Source organism: Pezoporus occidentalis, unplaced genomic scaffold, assembly GCF_034315485.1.
Source record: "Pezoporus occidentalis ecotype Australia unplaced genomic scaffold, CSIRO_AGI_Poc_V1 ctg34, whole genome shotgun sequence".
Taxonomy (NCBI): Eukaryota; Metazoa; Chordata; class Aves; order Psittaciformes; family Psittacidae; genus Pezoporus; species Pezoporus occidentalis.
The window spans coordinates 894,098-917,781 of NW_026915376.1; the positions used below are offsets into that span (position 1 = coordinate 894,098).

General features: G+C 40.1%; 1 protein-coding gene across 1 annotated transcript in view; it reads right to left on the reverse strand.

Moving 5' to 3' along the window:
- The window catches only part of AHCTF1 (AT-hook containing transcription factor 1), a 29,764-nt gene that overhangs the window by 509 nt on the left and 5,571 nt on the right, over window positions 1-23,684 (reverse strand). The window contains exons 3-26 of the mRNA XM_062629694.1: window positions 22,667-22,793; window positions 21,771-22,024; window positions 17,472-17,652; window positions 16,985-17,192; window positions 15,602-15,718; window positions 14,547-14,631; window positions 11,129-11,279; window positions 10,087-10,219; window positions 9,818-9,999; window positions 9,278-9,339; window positions 8,250-8,378; window positions 7,095-7,185; window positions 6,918-7,007; window positions 6,678-6,818; window positions 5,846-5,950; window positions 5,111-5,204; window positions 3,499-3,622; window positions 3,295-3,390; window positions 2,568-2,836; window positions 2,219-2,363; window positions 2,002-2,133; window positions 792-939; window positions 556-706; window positions 264-365 (exon numbers count right to left, since the gene is read on the reverse strand). Coding sequence (XP_062485678.1) covers window positions 264-365; window positions 556-706; window positions 792-939; window positions 2,002-2,133; window positions 2,219-2,363; window positions 2,568-2,836; window positions 3,295-3,390; window positions 3,499-3,622; window positions 5,111-5,204; window positions 5,846-5,950; window positions 6,678-6,818; window positions 6,918-7,007; window positions 7,095-7,185; window positions 8,250-8,378; window positions 9,278-9,339; window positions 9,818-9,999; window positions 10,087-10,219; window positions 11,129-11,279; window positions 14,547-14,631; window positions 15,602-15,718; window positions 16,985-17,192; window positions 17,472-17,652; window positions 21,771-22,024; window positions 22,667-22,787 — 3,311 coding nt within the window. The 5' untranslated portion in view covers window positions 22,788-22,793. The remainder of the gene's footprint in view (window positions 1-263; window positions 366-555; window positions 707-791; window positions 940-2,001; window positions 2,134-2,218; window positions 2,364-2,567; window positions 2,837-3,294; window positions 3,391-3,498; window positions 3,623-5,110; window positions 5,205-5,845; window positions 5,951-6,677; window positions 6,819-6,917; window positions 7,008-7,094; window positions 7,186-8,249; window positions 8,379-9,277; window positions 9,340-9,817; window positions 10,000-10,086; window positions 10,220-11,128; window positions 11,280-14,546; window positions 14,632-15,601; window positions 15,719-16,984; window positions 17,193-17,471; window positions 17,653-21,770; window positions 22,025-22,666; window positions 22,794-23,684) is intronic.

Here is a 23,684-nt window from a genome sequence, read left to right on the forward strand (position 1 = left end):
TCAGAAGGAAATTCCTCTACCTGTCAATGCTGGGACCACTTCGAATTCTCTACTTCTCAGTGTGTTCCCCTCAGCTGACCTTTTCTTTAGCACATACAAAACTCAATGCAAACAGAAGACTTTGCAAAGACAGAAAGAATACACACGCATACATACGCACACGTACATACATACACACACACACACACCCCCCCACACACACACATATGTATTTACAAATGGGAGCCCTTTCTTGAAACACCCATTCTGTAGATCTACTATACCTGGAACGTTTCTGTGAGAATTTTGTAACTGGTGTCCCAACAAATGCATCGGGCAACTCTGCAGCAGGGAGAGGATGTGCTGGTGGTTCTGTAGCTCTAGGGCTAGAACTGAAAGGAAAATGTAACTGATGATGGTACCAATTCTGAAATGCTATATACTGCATGTGCAAAAAACCCAGACAAAGCTTTCTTCAGGTCACCTTCCCTCCAAAACACTAACGTAATTGACATGGATTTCTCTCCCTTTCCAAATACACAGCTCAAGATGAAATGTTATTAAAAGGCTGCTTACCTATCATATTGTAAAAAACTGGTTTTCTGCTCATTTCCTACCCACACTTCTCCAATTTTGGACAACACGTTACTGATGAAAGTTGCTCTTGTATGCACAGGTCCTGCATTAGCTTGTTTTGCTACTGTTGATAATGGCTTTGGTCTTGCAACTGGAATGCAAGAGAGAAAGAAGATCACCCTTGTGGAATCAAAGCGCTGGTTACTTGTCCAGTATAGCTGCCCCCTAAAAATTACCTTCTCTTAAGACTGATGAAGGCAAGTGGTAAGGCTTGGCTCTCTCTAAAGCCAGCTTCCTTTGAACTCTAGGAAGGATCTTGCCATACTGTTCTAATATAGAATTTCTGGCAACTGCTCTCTCTCTCAGGCGAGGATCACGATCACCCTGATGAATGAAAAGCATAAAGCAGAACATTAACTGATTACAAGTTCACTGCACCTCACCACAAGCGCACCCATCCCTGTATAAACTTTCTCTACAGATAGGATAAAATACATCCACTGCACAGAAGAGCATCAAATTCTTACCCAGCAGCACACACCTATTTCATCTGGTGTTGGTTGCAAAGAGGAAGGAGGAGTAAATCACAAGAGAGATGACAATTCTAAGTTAAAACAATTCTGGCATTCTGGCGCTCCACGGAACCTTTTTCAGATACACTTGTATAACCTGTAATTTTCAAACAGCTTACAAAACAGCGGGCTTTCCCTACAATGCAACACATTCTAGCTGGATGAAAAACTTCAGCTGGGGAACCTAAAGCTTCCAAGACTACCCTGTAACTGGGATTCACTGGAAAACCTGATTTCAGAGAACAGCAGATGTATCACAGATTCATAACAGATGTTCACAAAACTGAAACTGGCTGTTTTGACAAACAAAAGTTAGCTGAGAATGTCTGTCAAGAAAGTGGTGAAATGAGAGGTATGGAATGTGAAAACAAAAAAATCCCACACCGATTTTACCTGTGGACAGACATCCAGACTGGCCTCAGCTAGAAAAATGAAGTCGCGTGCAAGACACAAGAGAGGACATATTGCACAGAACTGTGGTGACATACAACACACCCTTTATTCCACAGAAAGGAGTGACATAACAATCTTGCAATTAGCTAAACCATACAAAACATACACACCTGAGCAACTGACTGATACAGCTGACTGATAGAAAAGATAGGGATGTTTAGTCCACAGATGCAAACAAACTTATTTAAGCAAAGGCAACAACGGTGTGCATTCTTTAACACAGATATTCACAGAGCACCTCTGGAGAAATACTCTGTTCAAATTTCATGTTCAGATGTAACTTAAGGTGTAGAAACTTATTCCTAATATTTCAAAAAAATGGTTTACAAAACAAAGCAGAATTTTTACTAAGTAAAAAAAACACAACCAGCGAGTAACTCCTAACAGATACTTGCAAATCCAACACAAATATTACACTTACCATAAGATTAACCTTCATTGACTGATTCAACTGCAGTGCTGGAATATAATTGGAACGCTGCAGACGGTGGACTAGAAGAAATTCATGATTCTGATCACCAGCACGGGTCTGCAGAAACTTCTCCAGACACTCCTGTGGGAAAGAACACATTGGAGAAATCTACTGTGCTTCTGCCTCTTCTCTTTCCAATTCAGATTTTTTTCTTGTCCACGCTTACCTGTTCAGAGTCGGTGAAAGGCAGCTTCAGCAAGTCTTCCATTAGTCCCATCTCCTGGCAGAGCTCATACATGTGCTTTAACAGCTCTTCCGTATTTAACTTAGTCGTGTGTTGGTGCAACAGAGCCCAGGCCTCCACCATGCACCTGCAGGTCATTTGGTTGAGATACAAAGGAATACCAGTAATTCATTTGGCTGAAATGCAACGGAATACTAATAGCATAACCCCAAAATGGCCCAAACTACTGTATTCAAAGCTTTAAGGAAATGTAGGGGTTGGTGATTTGTGCCCCTTGTTCTGCACCTGTCACAATACTGGAGTGCCAGAATGGAGGGACAGGTTCCTTTACCTATTGGACAACAACACGGTGAGGAAAAGCCGAACTTCACTACTGCTTGACATCGATGGCTTCATCATCTGTAAATATCTGAGGGCTCGTCTGTGCTCTCCTTGGCTCATGAGGGCTTGAATAATCCTCCTATGTTGCCAGGACACAGTTTTGATCGTAGCTGGATGAAAGAGCAGGGCCAGGGAATTCTGTAGACGGTAGAGATCCGGTTTATTACGATACATACAGCCACACGTGTAACAAAGATATTCAAAAGTTTCTGACAAAATCATTTAATCACACAGAACAAAGCGAGAGCTGTAAGAGGAGTAATTCACACTTGTCTAGGTTAATCAGCCATCTGTATACAAACAGCACTCCTTATAAACACGTTACTAAATAACATATTGTTCTGTCAGACTAACAGATTTTATAACATCATAAAGGACAGCCTTAAGCATCGGAAAGGACAAGAATTAGCTTGAAAAGTCACTTCTGCATCCTTACGTCTCAAACCTTGCTGCTAGAATCACAGTGAATTCATGTACTGGTAAACCACTGGTAGGGAAACTTTTGCTCTGAAGCAGCAGTTTTGTGAACCATTCCAGTAACAAGCCATTTGCCAGAGATAGAGGCGCTTCAGCAAACCAAAAACTGGGCTCCATTTTGAGAAAAACTAAGGGAGGGTTTTGTCTTCAACATTTCTTAGAAAGCCTGCTTTCCCACAGCAGAAAAGATACTAATGTGCATATACTGAAGGTGCAATGAGAATTACTAGAAAGGATACAATTGCATGTTTGTAGCTCTCTTCAATGCTTTCTAACAAATAGAGATCCAGCAGGGCCTGAAAGGGAAAGTTACAAGCTGTTAGAAAGCTCCTGTCTTTCAGAAATCACTGGCTTTTGGGTGGGGGTTCGTTGGTGCTGCTGTTTTCAGTGAACGTAACACCTACGTGTAAACTAGCCGGTGGGTATTTCCCAGTTCCTCCTTCATCTCTCCTCCACAGCTTCTCGACTTGGTCTCCTAACTGGGAAACCATTCCATCAATCATCAAGCAGTCAGAATCCCATTTTCCCCTGCAACAAAAGGTAGCAAGGATTTGGACCTAGGCTCCAGCCACTAGGTGTTAAGAATTTCCTTCAGTCAACACAAAGCAAAAGCTCCCATAAGTCAAGGAAGTAACAAACATACAGAGGCCTGAATATGGTTTGAAGGGCACATGAAAGACATTTCCAACTCAGATGAAAAACATTTGTTAGATCATATTGAGTTATTAAAGGAGTACAAAGCAGTAATCCTAAAAGCTCTCTTATTAAGGGAAAAGTTGTGATGACCTTTTAGTTTTCAAGTTTTCTTTTTTGTTGCATTACTTGTATTACCCAAGGAAAACTAAGTTTTTAAAGTGCCAGAAATAACCACGCTCATCCTGTCTAACAGAGGAAACATACCAGTACTAAAGTACCAGGACTGTTCCCTATGCCAAATCCAATGCCTTAAATAGAGTGTTCCAACACAGAGGTGGGAGACAACATAAAGGAAGTTTCAGATTTGATTCTCAGCATTTCACCTTGGTTACTGAAATTAAAGTGACTGTCACAAAGCTGAGCAAACATGAAATTTTAGCAGCATCTTAACAGCATCTTTTATGTTTCTCTACACACACCACTGCAATTATGGATGGATGAACGTTCTTCAAAAGTCCATCCCAGTCTTCTGCTGACTGGGACTTACCCTGTCATTTCCTGATGATAAAAAGCAGCAACAGCACACCACAGCTTGTATGCTTGTAAGAAACACACAAGACTGTAAGTTACCTGACAAGCCAAGTGAGATGAACTTCCAATACCTAACACCCTGCAGCTTCCATCTTAACTCATCTTGCAGCATCTTGTTCACTACACCGTGGACTAAGCGTCGAGTCCTTAGTAAGTTTTCAGTGCAATTTCTGAAGAGGAATCTCCTATGACCTAATCCAAAGGATATCACCTACAGCCTAGTAAGCCAGTCCACAAAAGAGACTTTACATGTGGAAGTGAACTTTATCCAACAGCCAGTAGAGTGCTAGGTGTGCCAGCTACACATAACTGACACTATCTCACTAAATTACACAAATGTCTGTGTGAGTAGGAGGCTTAGGCCAGAACAATTATTACCTCCTATTACTAGTCAACAACAGAAAACATCTTACTTATTTAAAACCAAAACCAGAACTGTGCTTTCTTCTGTGTCCAACTGCTCTGCAAAAGCTGCACTTTGCTGAACTGGAGGTGACTGATCCTAAACACGTGGCCCTTTTCAGCAGTAACAAGTACAGATGAGCCAGTGCACTAAGTACACTACAAGAACGGACAATACCAACAAATGGTACTAAGCACACCTATACATAAACATTTAACAAAAGAAAGTAACCTCTGTGACCAACAGAACACAAACATCACTCATGTCTAGAGCATTGCCGGCCAATGCACTGAGCTTAGCAAATAAAGCTGTTGCTACAGAAAGCCATTCACTTCCACTTCTGAATTTGCAGTGGAAGTGTACTAGAGATTTCCCGTAAGCCTTACCCTGATAAACGTTCAAGTTTCTGTCGATGGCCAGTATAGTACCTCTGAATCAAAGGATAGTTGTAGAAAGGTCTAGACAAATGCATATCATCATCTACAGGCAATAAAGAAAAAGCAAGTTAAAGAAATAGTATCACATTTTTAAACTAAAATTTTTGACTCAAAAGACAGAATGATACAAGCTAAAAATCAAGAAGCACATGGAAGCTTCCAACTCTGAAAGAAGCCCATCCTGCTTCTATCTTTGCTAAGAGATGTAAGGCACAAGACTCAGTTCCTTCTTGTCTCCAGTGCCTTTCAGGCTTACAGTGCACGTGGAATTCAGAACATGAAGTATAAACTCTAGTTCAGTATATCAAAAAAACCAAAACCAAACATTTTCTTCAAGTCATGTTTTTACAGTATAAAATACATTTCAGGATTTGCTGTTTAATAGTAATTGGATTAAAACCCCAGGCATTTTAAGATGTGGACACAAGCAGCTCCTTCAAGTCAGAGGCTTACTGCTCTCACATAAAAACATCCAGGAAAAAACTGCTTGCATTATTCTACACTATGAATTTGAAAACTGAGTAAAACCTCCGTTTCACCCACAAAACTTCAGCATACACTGACCCTGAACCAGCACAATTTGGGATTAGTGAAACATTTACACAAGCACTGCTAAGAATGCAATGACAGAATTACTTAGTGCACACTCTCCTTGTTACACACATTACTGCACTTGATACTTACCTAAACCCTCTGGGAGGAGACTGGATCGACAAAACCAGATGACCACTTGTGCATACAAAGAAATGAGGCTGGTTACCACCTGCTTATTTCTCAGGTCTGCACAACCTGAAAAAAAGGCATGACATAATTTTTGCTATGGAATTCCTTTCATTCTGACAAAAGTCCCTTCATCAGACCAATAGAAAGTATAAAAATGTCTTGGCATTTTTCACTGTTTCACATTTGTGTTTGAAGAAAACCCCACAACAACCACCAAAGCAAAAAGCAACAACTACGAAACAACAGATTCACTAAAAATAAAAATAAAAAATAACGTTACTAAAAAGCCTGAACTATTAAATACATTCCTGAATGAGGCACCTGGTTTTCACGTATCAGAGATTTTTACAATAGCAAAGCGGTATTTTATTTTTCCACATACAAAGCAATAGAAACTCAAGTAACCTACATTGCAAGTTACTCATTTATGCTTCCATCATGAATTTAGTAATTTGCATGCAATTATCAATTGGTATCTAGGAATTAAGGGGAAGATTTTCAGCATTACCACGTTCAACTGCTGTAAATTCAAGCCTGCCGCTTACAAAGCTTCTTACTGAATGCAGCCTCCCATACCCCCTTACCTGAAGACCACAACAAACTATTTCCCTGACATTAATGTATATTAAGAGGTAGTCCACACTTCTCAGATTTAAGGCTCTCCTGCCAGCTGACTTGGACAGTCTTCCAATCATCAAAAGCAATAAAAGCTCATGTTTCCCCAATTACAACCCAAGCCTAATTTCAAATTGTAGTAAAACATACCAGAAGATTTTGTAAGGCTCTTACAAACCTTTTTCTGTAAGCTCCTGTGCTTCTCTTAGGAAACAGTTTAAGATTGTGCTAAGGTTGCTCAGAAGCAACTGGCAGTGCTGAAGAGATTGCAATGTCTGCGGGTCAATGAAGTTGCAAGAGCCATCAAACAGCGGAACACCTTTTCAAGAAGAAGAAATGTCAAACCATTACATTGACTGAAGAAGCTCAAGGAGAAACAATGACTTCCTGTGTGCACAGTGACTACACTGGTACTCACCAATTTGGTCAAATTCGTGTTTTGCATAGATCACTTTGTTCCACGTCCACTCAAGAACAAACCGTAAATTAGCAGCAGAATTTGGCTGCTCTGAAAAAAAAAGAAAAAAAACAGAAATTAAGCCACAATCTCAGGAAAAAAAAAAATCTATCATAAAGGCAATGTGGGAAGGATTACCTTCAGATGTCCAGTGTTTAATGCATCCAGTCAGAAGCTCTAAAGAACCTGTGTGGACAGCAGCTGACAATACCGCTTGTAACTGCTCCTCCTAAACATAACAGAACACATAAAATGAGAATTTTATACACTTTCAGTACCTGAACCATCAAGAGCATTTCCACCCCTACACCCATTCAGATATCACAAAGTCTATTAGTACACGTGTTAATAATGCCACATTCTTTTGCTTAATTCCAGCCACAAGCAGGACTGCTTCTTGACCTGAGGAACACATCGCAGTTTTCCTGACATTCCTATTTATGCTAATTCTAATCTTTTTGCATGCCTCTGCATCGCAGTCTTAATACACTGAGATGCAATTTACTCTTCTCAGTAACATCCTCTGCTAATACCCTTTACACGTATTGTGTAGTAAGTTTGCCATCAGGAAAGCATGAAGGGGACCGAACAAATACAACCAGGAAATGTATGTGTGGAAACAGTCAAGCAAAGGTCAAGCAGCTTTCCACACTATGAAGACATGAAGTGGTTCTGGCACCTGAAACATTAAGTTATAACTTTCTAAAAATGACATAAGTGAAACATTTAAATTTTAATATGTTTAAATTTTAGGCAGTTGAAACACAGTATAATCATGTAGTGGTGATCCTTGAGTAGGAATCCATCCCAAGGATGTCTATGCACATGTATGCATAGACTTGCAAGATTAAGCAGTAGCTTTCTTCAGCTGCTGTTTTGATACTCATTCACAGTGAAATGACCCTTCATAAAATTTTACTTTTTGTTAGTTTGGGGTTTTATAAACACATTCAAAAGTTATACTAAGAGAAAGATTCTCCACGTTGCACTTGACCAACTTTGGCTTCATACTTCCTTCTGCTTTTGTGTCACCCAGAATTAATAGACGGGTCTCTAAAGACAGGTGTATGGGGGCTGTTCTCAGGCAAACTCAGTCATCTGGGTATGAGAATACCAGTACTAAGTTACTAGCAGTTCGTAACCAAGAATACTAGTTGGCTAACTAAGGTAACACCCACATTTCAAGGCAACTTGTACGTAACACAAAAATCAGATTATAATGTCTTGCAGCTCCTAGAGCCCTACCAGATAAAATGGATGTATTTTCCCCTTGGTTCCCTCATATGCACTCACCTGACTCAAACTGGAGGGCTGGACATCCACTAGTCTTGGAGACAGCAAGCCAGCGGCAAGACACCTATTGTAGCTATCATGAATGGCTTCACTTACTGAAGGGCCAGATTTCTTCAAAAAATTCAAGGTCTGAAAAGGCAGGTCAAGACAGCGTTATTATTCAATCACTAAAGGTCTGGATGACCGCTAGGAGAAGTAATGCAAATGTTCCCTGCAGCTGCCAGAAAGCCTGTGCCAGTAACATGCTTTAGGTTGCCAGTCTGAATAAGCAAGCATTCCTCTATAGTCTTAAAAGACAGCAGCAAACCAAGAGTTTCAGTTTATACAAACAAATCCTGTAATACAAAACATCAGCCCTTGCAATACTGAATTATTTCCTAGCTTCCCTGTCAGGACACGGACACAGGCCTTCCCTTTTCCCCAGCCACTGACACAGTGTTCACTGCTAGCTAAAACTAGCACACAATTTAAAATCACACTCTAGAAAAATCTTCCTTAGGTTGGAAATACTTAGTGAGCTCAAACTTAATTCAGTTTCAGAAACTTATTTCAGAGCTTTAGTTCCATTATTGGTCACAATCTGTACAGTGTCTCAGAAGCTGTAATTTGGCCAAGTCAGTGAGACAAAACATTGATTTCTTCTTAAGGAGTTAAATCATCTTTTATTTTCTCCATTCTGTCCTCCTTTTTCAAGGTACTCAGACATCAAAACCCAATCTCAAGATTGGCACTTTGGTAGATGGGTAATAAAAAGGTAACCATGTTTCCTGACTTCCACATTTTCGTTCTTGCTTCTCAAGCAATGCTGTGTTCCTTTCCAGACATTCAATCCCTGCTCGTGCCTCAACAGGTGGCAACTGTAGTTTTACAGTCCCAAGAGAGGACCAAAAACATTGCTATGGCACGATACACTTGCAATGACACATGTGGATGGGCAGGATGAGCATAAAGTGGTCTCTGGCACTGAAAGCAGTGCACTGGAAAACCTAGGAAAGGTACATCTCAATAAAGATGCAGGAAAAGGTCACCTCCTTCTGGAAGCCGGTGCAGGTCATATGAACAACTCCAGACTTCAGCAAGCACGTACCATCTGCAGAAACAAGGAATGTTTGATAGCCTGCTGTTATGAGCAGTTTGCATGTTACAAATAGCAGTACCTGGAAAGATAGAACTGAGCACCCATTTGCTTCATCAGATCACTTACAAGCTTTTTCTACTATTTAATTACCGCCTGTAGCAATTTTATCTCTGGTGCTACTAAGGTGCTGTGCTTGGAGCTTCAGCTCAAATTCATTTCATTTGGTGACCATCACCACTTCCCAGACTACTACTTTACAAAAGCAACAAACCCCAAAACTCAGCAGATTGCCAGAGATGTTTCACAATATTCAATACCTTGTTAGGACAGCATAACTATCAAGGTATTGAGTAGTGCTAGTTATTGGGTTGGTGGGGATTTGGTGTTCTCTGCTTTGCTTTTTGAGCCACCAACAACAAACAAAAGAACCAGTAAGTGGCATCTGACCTCTATTTTAGCTTATCACTATCAAAATCAGGGAAATACCTACCAAAATTATAGGTGCTTGGATTAAAATACTGCTCAGGTGGTGGATAAGAAGGAGGAACTCCCCGACTTAGACTCCGCTCATGTACCACAATATCCAAAATGAGGTTTGGAGAAGTCATGTTTATCACAGAATCCAGTGACCACAAGGCAAAGTAGGGGCAATCATGAAGGAATTCTTCTGGCCTTAAAGGAAACAAGCGTGTAAGTGAAACACTGACTTCCCAATGAATTATTTGTTGGGATACTGAAAAGCACTACATAAAAATCTACCTTAGTGAATCTGGCATTTGAGCATGGTACCAGCGATTAATGTCAAACACACCCAAATAGGTAGATGGTTTTGCCTGGCCATAGGTATTCACTTGCCAACTGAAGATTGATACGCTGGTGTCAGGAGACACTACTACAAAAGACAAGAAATTGAGTACACTCAGAATCAAAAACCAAAATTATCACACAAAAGAAATAAATAAAAGAACAAAACCCGAGAAAGGGGAAATTGGAATAAAGGCTTTAATTTCAAACACAGACAGTGTTACACTCCAGTTTTCTCAAGAAGTGGCATGGTCTGTCTTCTCTAGGGAGAATGCATTCTCCAGATGGAAGCAAAGCATGTGTATATCATTTACACTAACAGAGAAAAGATCCTGACTGTTTGAGAAAATATTTCTCTGCTCTCTGTTAAATTCATCATCATTACTGTTCAGGGATCCTCAAACACGTTACTGTGTTCCATTGTGTACTTCTTTGCTGTTTCAGTTTTGTAAGCTGCTGAGACTGGCTTTGAAGTTATCAATTCATGATTCAGAGGACAGCTTCACTGATGGCTTCAACCAACACACAACAGAACCTACAACTTAAACTGAGCAGGTTCTAAATAAAAGCTAATTAGAAACGACCAGAAAAATTACAGGTGTTTCTCCATGCCTCCTCACATCACTTTTTATTGTTGTTTTCATTTGTTGGGCTTCAGGTTGGTTTGTTCTTTTTTTTTTGGGGGGGGGGGGGGGGGGCAGGAGGGTGTTGTTTGTTGAATCATCTGATTGTTCAAAGACAACAGCTGGAAAAATAAAAGAACTAACCAGCATTACACAGATGACCCCATCACACATTGCTACACCATAAGAGCAAGCATAAAGCAACCTCCATATTTTCTCCATGAGCTAAGCCTCATATGACAAGTTTTCTTTCTCAATAAGCCTAAGAAGCTAGTCACTATGGATACTCAATACTTGCACACAGAACGGCATTCACTGCTTAGATTCCTAAAACCTTTCTTTTACAGTAAGCAAACACAGACATCAGAACAAACCTTCATTAACACTATCCTCTCTGTCAATGTGGTTGCGAAATTTTTCCACGGTCTGACAGCTGAGTAGCTTAGTATTGCTGGTCTGCCCTCTGAAGGGAAAGACTCCACCCGTGAGCTCTAAACTGTACCTTTCATCACAGTATTCCAAACCCTGGGGTAAAATAGAATAAATAAATGGTCATTTTGAGATTAAAAACCTGTATGTTATACTTAAATAGGAAAAAAATGTGTATTTCTAATACAGTATCTATATTACATTGAGCTTAATTCTGATAACAAAAACTACATCTGACACGCGAAAGGGTGCATGTAATGGGCATGATTGGCTGTAAAGGCTTTTTACATTTTCATAATTTAGCATTTCCCAAACTACACTTTGCTCTGAAGCACACACATTCCATTCAAACTTTGGAAGTAACAGACACGTGCAGAGTAGATAACAAATATCAAAACCACCTCTTTGAAAAGTTAGCGTAAAGCCTAAGCAGAGATTCTCATTTTTTATTGTAGAATGAATAATCACTAAAACCAGTTTCATCAGATAAAGTAATAAAACTCCATAAATCTGTCAGAGATTCATTTTAACAACTAGAAATTTCAACTTTGATTCATATAGGAAGAATCAGTCCCCCACAAAGTTGGTGCAGAGGAGAAGGGAAAAATAATAGCACACAGTCCTGCCTAAGACAACTCCAGAAGCAAACCAAGATACTTTAAGTTTTCCACTCCATGGAAAAATCTTAATTTTTAATCTAAATTAAGTTTAATCTTAACTTAATCTAAGTTAAGGAACTCCACTGTATGGAAGATACTAGAGAATGACTTTATCAACCAGGAAAATATGAAGACAGTTTCCAAATGAGATGCACTGGTCAGACTCTGGTATGAAAGTAGAGACTGTACACTCTGCCAATCCACAATTATTGTGTAGGACCAAGGTAAAGATGTGCTCCATGATTTGATGCACCAGATTTAGCAACTGCTGAGACAGTATAAAAAAGATCTTTGAAAGCATACCTTTATGTTTAATTACTTGAGCAGACTTGCACCAGCCTTGAAGGCAATCGAGACACAAGCTTGACACACATCTACAAAAACACTGTCACATTTTCCAAAAGTCCTCTTAGTGTCTTTTTACCATGATACAAAGTCCAAGATGCACTGTTGCATAGCCTCAACTCTGATTCCTGGAACGTAAAGCACTGCTGTAGTAGACAAGTCTTTCAAGCTCTTAGGAATTCTATTCAGTGGACAAGGATCAAGAGTTCACTGCTCATGTACTCAGACTTGGCCTGGTAAAGGGGAACGACTCTCAAATTTTCTGCTGCTGAAGATGTACAAGAAACTTGACTCAGACTGCCATGCAGAGAGTCAGTCATGTAGTACTGAGCAACCTACGACTACAAGGAAATATTCTGAGACTAACAGTGTCCACTGTAAAGCACAGATCCTGCCTTAATGCATCTCTGGTGGGGGGCAAGGGGTGGGGGTTGGTTTTGATGGCTTTCTTTGGCAGTAGGTGTTACCAGGTCTTGGTATGAAGCTATATGTGTAAGTGGCCCATCTGAAACCTAGTTGAAGAACCTGTCTTTTCTCCCCAGAAGGTCCAGCTATTTAGTTTGTCCTTTGACTACTTTGACAGATTAGCTCCTGTTTCAATCTTCTACCACATTTCATCGCAGGGAAGCAGAAACAGCACAGGAGAAAAACACCTCTAATCCAGACTCAGGTGCCTGACACCTCTTATAAGCCTGTGAACGTGTTACTGGCTGCATAGTCTGTAGAGGATTAAAAGTCTTCCATTAACTACATCACGGCTTTCTCAAGCCACAAACACAGGAACATTACTTAATCACATTGGGTGCTTTTTATAGCCTGTCTGCTGAAATGTCTAGAAAACCCGTTCTCAAAGGATGATGAAACATTTGACTCACAGAGATAAAAACTGACATTCGCTTAATCTGCTTCAGGAAAATAAGGAGACCAAGACAAAGAACTGCCAAATAGTTAAAGGTCCCATGTTAAAACTTTAAAGGGTTGAGACAAAACGAAGTAGCCATGAGAAGAATGGATACAGAAAACTGCTTTTTCTCCAAAGCAGCATACAGCACAAGGTATCGTCTTAGCCACTGCAAAGACTGCAGCTAAAAAAGAACTTCTAAAGGATAAAACACAGGAGTTCAACAGTAAAATGAGAGAAAGATTGAAGACAGTTTCTCCTATCAACCAGCCAAAGTGCTTAGAGCACTAAAAAGACCTGCAGCAGTTAACTATAATGAAAATCTTTTAAAATTGAAAATCCGAATCAGGGTGCTCTGTTGCTTTAGAGCACTGTATTTATGTCATTAAAAAGCTGCACAACAACAAAGAAAAAGAGATGACATCCATACTTAGAACACATTCAATCAGTTGTCTACTTTGTCCCCATGATAGAGAATACCTTTTAAGGAAACATCACCATTTCCCAGCACCAAGACTGTATCTATTCAAAAGTTATAATTCCATATGAGGAAGAGGCTTTCCTATCTTTAAGGAAAAAATACAAGATCAAAACTTAAACTTGGGCAAAAAAAAGAAAAAACATACAGTCCCTATAAAACAAGAGTACCAAGATACAAGAATCATTCCTATTTCATTTCATAACTATTGAGAATATGCAAAAGAAAGTATCAAAACAGGAGGAAAGATTTGCTCTGAATTAATATTACTTTCCCCTCAAAATGAGTTTTGCGGAGTTTGACGCATACTATGGAGTAGACTTGCACAGTATACAGACACATTATCTGTTAAGATATGTCAGATATAATGATATCCCATCTATATTTTTAACATAAAATCTCTGGAGCCAGTTCTATAAATGTATTGTATACCTTTCTGATCAAATCATGCCACTCTTTATTGCATTTCCATATTTTGCTGGCTTTAAGAGTAACCCACCCGACAATTAGAAGAAAAACAAGAAAATAAGACAAAGAGCAGAAGTGAATAAAGACACAGAGAGACAAAGAGAGAGAGAGGTAAAACCATATTTTAAGAAAGGCTGACAGAAAGAAGCTTCTCTGGGTCTAAACTCTGGTTACACAAAGGTATTCAAAGTCCTGTCTACTTGAGCTACACATCATTAATTTGCTGTTTAAATTAAGAACAATTTTATATCTAAAGGCTATTTCCTCTTGAACAGTTGTATTCATTTGGGCTCTTTGCAGATGACTCTAGTTGGAACACATGATGCTGCAGTACAAAATTGTTGTGGCTGTCAAAAAACACAAAGGCCAGGCCCAAGAAGACTCAGAAAATGACTCCTTTTTTTGTCTGCTCTGAATTCTAACCATTTAACATCAGCCCCTCCAGCTTCACTAATTCTCATTCAGAGAAAATTACTATTGTTACTATCTTTCCACACACGTGCATGTCTTACCTCATACATGACTTGTCCTGAAGCCAAGCGTTTTCTGTCACCAAATGCTAACTGCAACAGATGTAAACTCACAACATCACCTTCACTGAAAAAGGTATCAAAGATGAAATCTGATTACAAAGCTGCTCTATAGTTCTCATTATTAGTTCATAAGACCTATACTGAAGTTACCTTAATAGCATGCTCTTGTAAAAAAGAAAAACACCACTTCCCAAAACATGACAATTGGTCACATTTAGCCACTAATACAGATCGGAGGAAACGGGGACGCTAACAGCTTCAGCGGCAAATGCCAGCCATACCATATGAAAGCTTTAAGATGCTGCAGGGACCAAAATGTCTTGGAAACAGTTCTTCACAGTGAAGAGTTTGTGATCAAGACTGCTTTAAAGTCAAACTTTACAAGACTGCAACTCTGTGAACAGCTGAGCTGATCACATAGCTTGGTGATGCTGAGAGAGAGCTTTCTCCCTCTCCCTTCCCACCAAAGCCCCAGTCCCTCTCCTGCATACACTGCATCTTCCACATCCTGATTTGATTTACCAGTCCAGCAGGAAAACACTGGCTTCTCTCCTGAACAGGGATCATTTGCTGCCATGTGAGCTGAACCAGCTCACAAAGGCTCCAAAGAATGCTGAAGCAGGGTCAAGGCAATCAGTACTACTGTCACCTCCTCCTTCAGAGGCAGAAGGCTGCTATATCAGCATGTTTAGTCTTCCAGATCTGCAGCCTCAACTACTTTTATTGGTGTTTTGATACCATGGAGGGAAATACAAACTGTGAAGCTGTCATCAAAACCAAAGGAAATCATTTAAGAATGCAAGCACAAAAATACAGCCACTGTTGCTCTGCCTTCTTTTCTGAAGGTAAGAACTAGGAACTGTTCATGTCTGCTAAACCCTGTGAAAACTGCATTGTAAGCTTAATACCTCCCATAACTGAGAGAATCTCCCGCACAGCTAAGGAGATTCTAACTGATATAAGTGTAGCAACCATATGTTAACAAATATATAAAAACGTAATAATTCAGTGGCTTATAGTAAGGGTTTATTCACCTTTCTTGTGTAGACTGGACAGCCCACAAGTAGCAACAATTGCGAGGGTCATTCTCGGGCTCTTGAAAAGTAACAGCATAGACAGGAATCCTTCCTCCTTCAAGCTGAGAGTGGTGCCTGCAGGTTTTAAAAAGAAAAAGAGAAAAGGTGAGCTTACCGGCCCTAACTTTTTGTAGAAGGGTAGGAGCATTTTCTGAGCAGAGCACCTTGTGTCCTTATCCCCAAAGGACAGAAGGGCACACTTCCAGCTCAAACTAGTGAGACAAAGAAGCAACTACTTGGTATGCAACAGTCAAGAGGTGAGGAAATTACTGTCCATCCAATGCAAGAACTCTGGTTTATGTCCTCCTTTACCTGAGGAGCAGGAGCATAAACAATTACTGAAGCAATTGCTGAAGTAATTACTGCCAGGCAAAAGACTCTTCCTGCTGGTGTAGCCTACTTCAGTATTGAACTAAAAATGCAGCACAGCTTCTAAATCAATTTAGAACAGTGCCAAACAGAAAGCAGTTTCTCTTTTCTTTACTTGAACTATGGAAAGCATCTTTCATCCAGACTTCTGAACCTCGTTTGCACCTTCACAATCTATGCTGGCCACCTATTTATTGCTCCCGCATCTATTAATGCATCCAAGAATTTCTGGTGCATCACTGCAGATTTGCTAAAGTGGACAAGTGAGGTTTCTCGTTGGTAGATTTGAGATCATCTCTTAATTCTTCTATTCCTTATGAATTCACATGTCCCTTACTCTCATTTCCAAGTGTTCCAAACAAACTGTCATGAACAGGCATTGCTGCACTGCAACGGCTCAATCCCCTATTTCGGTCCTGCTTGAAATGTAGGAGAGAATTTAATGTTATGCAACGATCAGCTGCGGATTTTTCATGTCTCACTAGTTTCCCCCTTTAAAGAATTCCGTCTCCAAAATCATACTGTGTAGGTAAGCCTTTCAACATATGCCCCAATTCCAGAAACTGGTTCTCAAAAATAATTTCCAAAATCTGTTTCTTCAAAATACACACATTTCCTGGTTTCACTGATTATTACTGATAGAACAAACTGACTTAAAGAAAAAAAAATAAAAAAATCAGCTCAGCTATCACATCCAAACTGCTTGACATAACCCAAAGGAATATGCTTCCCACAAATCTTCCATCAACAGGAAGAATAAGTAAAACAACCCTAGCCCACTGGGGAGAAGGCGGTCCATTTAATCCATGTATTAACTTCGTAGTTGTTTTAGAAGAAGATTTCTAAGCATTCCAAGAGGATATTCAACATTTTAGTTCCTCAGAAAGTTCTCTTTGCACCAACACACTTCCTGAAGCAAAAAATTGAGATTCCTGAACCTCCAGGCATGGCAGAGCGTAAAGGCCTACTTACTCCCTCTTCAAAGTTTTCATATTCCATAGCGACAGGTAGCCATCAGAAAAACCCACAGCGAGCTGATTGCTTCTGCTTATGTAGCACAGCGCTGATATTGATGTTCCTGATGGATTTTGTAATTCAAAACAGAGATGTCTCCCTTCCCTCGTCACAGTTTCTCTTCTTTGCGGAACTTCAGCAGGAATTCTGGTGACAACTTCTAGATCTACACACACAAAACCACAAAACAAACGACTGTGTTAAGCCACTGCAGTAGCGTTTTAAACACCGATGTGACAGCACATGTAATCTCATTTTACTGTTGCTATTTCCATATTGGTAACTTCAAATAACATAAGAACTGCCTGACCCAACCGGGACTCTCACCCGTATTTCAAACCCAGTAAAAGGGTAACCCTCCCAGACGGATTTTTCTTGGACTCTGTAAATCAAGAGTTTGGGCCTCTTGAAGAAGCTATTTCAATTTATATGACTGCAAGCTTACCTGATGCTTCTATTTCATTCTGACTGCAAGATAAATCATCCAGACAAAGGTCAACCAGAAGCAGATGTCCAACGTCTGTAGCCACCACTGCCACTCCAAAGAGCCATCGCAGACTCTGATGCAGATGCCGAGTGCTCACACTGGCTCCTCCGTCATTAGTTATGGGTTCTATAGCCGTTACCTACAGGAAAACAACAAGGGAACACGTAAGCAATTTGACAAGCTACAGCGATACCACTTCCAAGTGAAACCAGAATTAGTACATCAGAAACAATGACTTAAAGACAAAGCATTGTTTCCAATTATATCATGAAAAAACAAGAAAGAAAAAACCAAACAAAAAAAAACCAAAAAAAAACCAACAAAACAACTGTGCAAAAATGTACTCCTGCCTTCCATTTACTATACTTCTTATTTAACTGAATTAATTTCCATTTAACTGGTGCATTCTGTTACTACAGCTTACCAATTTCCATTTCCTATTTAGAAATAATTAAGAAGACACAGAAAAACAGTTATGTGCAAGAAACTATCATATGTAAGGGACTTAAAATCTAGTTCTCCCATTGCTCACAGCCCATCAGCACTGTGACTCAGCTGATACCACCTCTGCCAACAGCTACTAGGATAAATCACAGCTGTCACTCAGATCAGGCAGCAGTTAAGTGGCATCATAGACACACCAATCCTATGAGAATTAAACGTGTTTATGTTTTTAGAAGGGGCTGAAAGAAGACAGTAGCTTAGTCACATTTCCACTAGTCCTCATTCAGAATAAAAACAACATCCAGACACAGTAAAACAAAGTTTTAAATGTACACCAGCACTTTTAGGAATATTAACCAAAATTTGAGAACAGTGGCAAAAAGAACAGCAGCTTGATAGATAAAGACATAACTCCAACTGAGGAAGAACAGCACACCTCTCTTGAACATACGAACTAGCCTGTGAGCAACTTTATTTCAAGGTGATGACAGACCTTTCAGCACCTTCAACCCACCCCGGGTAAAATACTGACTGCTACAGCGGGGATACAAGCACACAAAGATTCCTGTGGTTAAAGGTACACAACAAAAGAACATAGACTACCGTTTAGCCTGCTTACAAATGCAGCATAATGAAAACCGGAAGCTATACAACAAGAGAGTTTCATATGAAAATAAAACAAAGAAATGAACAGCACAAGGGAGTCCAAGGTTTTTTTACCGGCAGAGCTGGGGAAAAATAACCAAACCCCTAAGCCCCAATGTTTTCTCCTCTCCCTTATGAAGCACTTGTTTTGACTACACTGCCCTGCAATCTACTACAGAATTTGTCTTTCATTGTGGTTACAACAATTCTATCTTAGAAGTACCTATAGAAATTTAAACAACTTTCAGTTTCAGATTCCCTATAAATCAAACGCAGTTTCCAATCTTCCCTGCTACTAAAAGGACAATCAAAAGTGTTCCGATTATTGAAATTCTTGCTGCTCGAAGTCTTGATGACAGTTGTGAGGAAACCAGAAATACTGTATAAATATCTTGCTACAGAATTAGCCAAGTTCAAGTGTTCCTTCTTTTTCGATTTTTTTCATTGTACAACTGGCTCCAAACGAATCTTCCATCTTTGCACAGTCTTCCAAAAATGTTTCCTGGTTTTAACACTTCAATTTTCCAGAGAAGCTCCTGAAACTGCATATTTTTCTACTGTGCTATGCACTGCCTTTTCATATTCTCCTAGACTACTGCCAACTCATTCTGGGAATTAACAAAGAAAACTTTTCTCAGCTCACTGAATCTGAATGCTACTCTTCTGCCTCACACAAACCAGGATAACTCATGAAAATACTATTCAATAGTTGTGAAACATACAACCACTATAAACCTACTTAATATAAGTCATGTTTTTAACCCATATTTGCCTTTACTAGAATCCAATTCAAAGAATACTCCACTAATACTTTCCCTTTTCTGCTGTATTTCACATGGATATCTACGGGGCAATGAGAGGTGCTCCCGCCAAAAAAGAAAAATTATGTCAAAATTCATTCTAAGTTTGTGAGTTTGGTTTTCTTAACCCATGCCCTTGCCCTCTGAATGACTACACATATACTATTATGTTAAACGGCAGTCATACAGACACTATAAAAATGCTGCATTAACACACGAATGGCTTCACACCTTGGACAAGAGTTGCTCTAGAGTTAGCATAAACCTGTACAACTTAATATCCGCAGAGATAAACCAACACAGCAAACAGTCTAGAAACTAAGGTACTCATTAAAGCCTTAAACCAGCAATGATATAAACTGCAGAAAGCAATGTTAGTAGCAGATCTGCATTTTACCTTTACAAATGTCAGGAAATCAAAGAAACAAGCAGATTAAAAACATATTATGCAATGTATAATTTGGAAGTATGAATTACAGAATAAATTAAAACCATGTGGACAATGGCCAAGCACAAGATTAATCTCCTTGGTTTCCCTTACCCTTATTCGCATCCACAACTTGGAAGTTAACAGTCCAACTAGCAACACCTGTGTCCTGGCAAAGCTGATCTAACTAATCTAATAGCAAAAAGATAGGAATCAAATTGAAAGCAACAGACCAAATGTAGTCAAGAGCATCCAGGGCACAAGAGCAAAAATTCAAGTAAGTTTTGGCTTTATTTCAAAACTCATAACCTCCATCAGACATCAGCCAACATTTCCCCCCATGGCTGCTTCATATATTCCCATTTCTTATGGTATAGAAGTCACTAATACAACCAGTAGATAGAATGACATTCTATTTCGAACCACTTCCGTAGACACAGATTCGGTATGTGACATGATCCTTCTAAACCTTTTATTTCCCGATTCTCAGCTTACTTAGATTTCAGAAATAAAACTTAGAAACACAGGATAGTTAGGGTTGGAAAGGACCTTAAGATCACCTAGTTCCAACCCCCCTGCCAAGGCCAGGGACACCTCACACTAAACCATCTCACCCAAGGCTCTGTCCAACCTGGCCTTGAACACCACCAGGGATGGAGCATTCACAACTTCCCTGGGCAACCCATTCCAGGGCCTCACCACCCTCACAGGAAACAACTTCTTCCTTATATCCAATCTAAACTTCCCCTGTTTAAGTTTTAAACCGTTACCCCTTGTCCTATCACTACAGTCTCTAATGAAGAGTCCCTCCCCAGCATCCCTATAGGCCCCCTTCAGATACTGGAAAGCTGCTATGAGGTCTCCACACAGCCTTATCTTCTCCAGGCTGAACAGCCCCAACTTTCTCAGCCTCTCTTCATATGGGAAGTGCTCCAGTCCCCTGATCATCCTTGTGGCCCTCCTCTGGACTTGTTCCAACAGTTCCATGTCCTTTTTATGTTGAGGACACCAGAACTGTACACAAGTGAGGTCTCACAAGAGCAGAGTAGAGGGGCAGGATCACCTCCTTTGACCTGCTGGTCACGCTCCTCTTGATGTAGCCCAGGATACGGTTGGCTTTCTGGGCTGCGAGCGCACACTGCCAGCTCATGTTCATTTTCTCATCAACCAACACCCCCAAGCCCTCCTCCTCAGGGCTGCTCTGAATCTCTTCTCTGCCCAACCTGTAGCTGCACCTGGGACTGCTCTGACCCAAATATAGGACCTTGCACTTGGCATGGTTAAACTTCATGAGGTTGGCATCAGCCCACCTCACAAGCGTGTTGAGGTCCCTCTGGATGGCATTCCTTCCCTCCAGCGTATCAACCAAACCACACAGCTTGGTGTCATTGGCAAACTTGCTGAGGGCGCACTCAATCCCACTGTCCATGTCACCAACAAACATGGTGAACAAGACCAGTCCCAACACCAATCCCTGAGGGACACCATGCTTCCTACTAGTAATCGCTCTGCAGCATTACAAATAAAACTCCAAATGGATTCTAGCAAGTTAACCTAAACCACGTTACAGAAAGCTGAGCAAGAGCATTTCTTTGTTGAGATTCTAAGATCAAAAACTATGGTGAACCTTAATTTTCTCTTATGCTGATTCTTGTTTACTTTAAGAAAATGCTCGCATGTGGAAGTAGAGAATTAGGTAACTGTACGGTCTACAATAATCCAAGAAAACTTTTTTAGTAACACTAAACTCAAAAGATAATGCTACTGCTAAGATCTTACATTAAGGCTCTGTTTGACTGGATACTCTAAAGTGACAATATGTTAACATAATACAGTAAAAACACCTCCTACAAAGAGACACTCCAAGTCTTTTCTTAAGACATGGTTATGCAGCACCTAGCAACTTAAAAGCTTTGTTTTTCCTGATTAAAAAGTACGTACCCTTCCTGGAAGAACAACTGCTTTAACCACTCTTGATATTGCAAGGTCGTACAGACAGAGCACACTTCCCTCTGCTTCTTCCAACCCAACCAGCAGTCCAGTTCTCTTCTGCCAGGAAAACTCCTTTACCACACGGACAGTGGGGGACTGTTCATTTACTCCACCAAAACGATAAGCAGAGAGCCGCTCTCCTGTCACAGAGTTCACCACCTCAAGCTGAGGACCACACGCCAACCAGGCCTGGACATTTCTCCCTGGAAGAGGAAAGAAAGCTGATAAAATCAAATCTCCAACAGAAGACTGGAAGAACAACTGAAAAGTCACTGTCACTGCCCCTGTCCTTCAAGATATGGACCTAACAAAGGAAAAGTAACTTACCCAATGCTGGTCAAGTATTTAAAATCACCCACTGAACTCCTCAAGCAATACATCTTAGAATTAACAACCTTATTATTTGCATTTGTCATTCCTGCAATGAAGAATTCTGATTGGGATATAGTGACATATTGATCTATAGCCTTTGTACCACATTCAGCTTGGCCTTGCTAGAAATCATCAAAATACACACACGAATACAAGTCTTAATGCCCATTTCAAATATAACAAATCTAAATCAATTCATTTCTACTTTATTAATTTCATTGATACATGGTGCTCTGGCCAGGGATTTGGAGCTTAAAACAGGCACTGCAGGCTGTTGCCATTTTAAAGTTTAACCGTATTAATGATTTAACATTAGCATTTCTAACACCTGAAACATGCTTTTTGTCCTTCTGGAACCTGATGCATCATAACGGCACCAACCAGACACAGTTGATGCTACAACTCTATGCTTTCAGGCAACCTCCAGGCAAGAATCACTTTCTACAAGATCAAATCTAAAGGAAAATGCTCACCTCCAGAAAACTTCCCGCACAGCACAGAGTCCAGGCTTATCTCATCTTCCCCAAGTGCCTGAATAGTCACCTCTGGAAACCGCAGCAGACTGCTCGTTGCCCGAGCCCTTAGGTCTCGCATTCTTCACTGTAAATAAAGAAAAACATGCAAAACCACACTCATGTCAGCAATCAATATTTTTGAGATTAACAAAAGTTTCATCAGCATGCAGGGAAAAATCTCCTATGAGTTGCCTGAAGCTCTTCTTACAAAAATGGCAATCAGGACAGCCTTTGATCTCTCAGCAGAGCACAAGCAGAATCTTTTGCTTTTCTGACACCTGTGAGATCACCAACAAATAGTGATGCGCAAGTCTTGACAAAAGAAGTAACAGAAAAAATACAATACACTGAGTTCAAGTTCAAATCTGCTCACATGGGTTTGTGAGGGGCAACCTGAGAAAAAATATCTTTTAAAAAGCTTCTTAGGAAGAGGTGCAAGTTTCCATTTGTCCTTTTCCTTGATTTTATGCTTTGTTGTTTCTTGTCATTTGTCTTCTAGTAGATTTCATGTTATCATTTATGTCTTAATGACTTTTGCATGTTCAGTTTGACCATTAAGGAACACTAAGTTCTTCACCACCTCCATTCCCCAAAACTCCTCTAGAAAATGTGCTGTTGATATTTCCACATCATAAGCAATACAGACTTCAGAACAATGAGGCTGTGCAGAGGTAAGCAGTGGAAGGTACCAGAGATAATTTCAAGTCTCTCTGGTATTCACATTCAAAAACATCCCATTGGTATTTTCACATTACAAGCAACACATAAGGATTCATAGCTCATCAATCATTACTTACAATGGGAATGTAGTAAAGCACTTCAAAATACTGATATTTTTCTAGAATTAAATCCATTACACACATGCTGACCAACTCTAGCATCAAACAGAGCCCTTACCCTACACTACTAGCCAGTACAACCAACCACTTAAACGTACACACAAAGCCTGCTGCATCAACTGTACCGTACCTGTTCT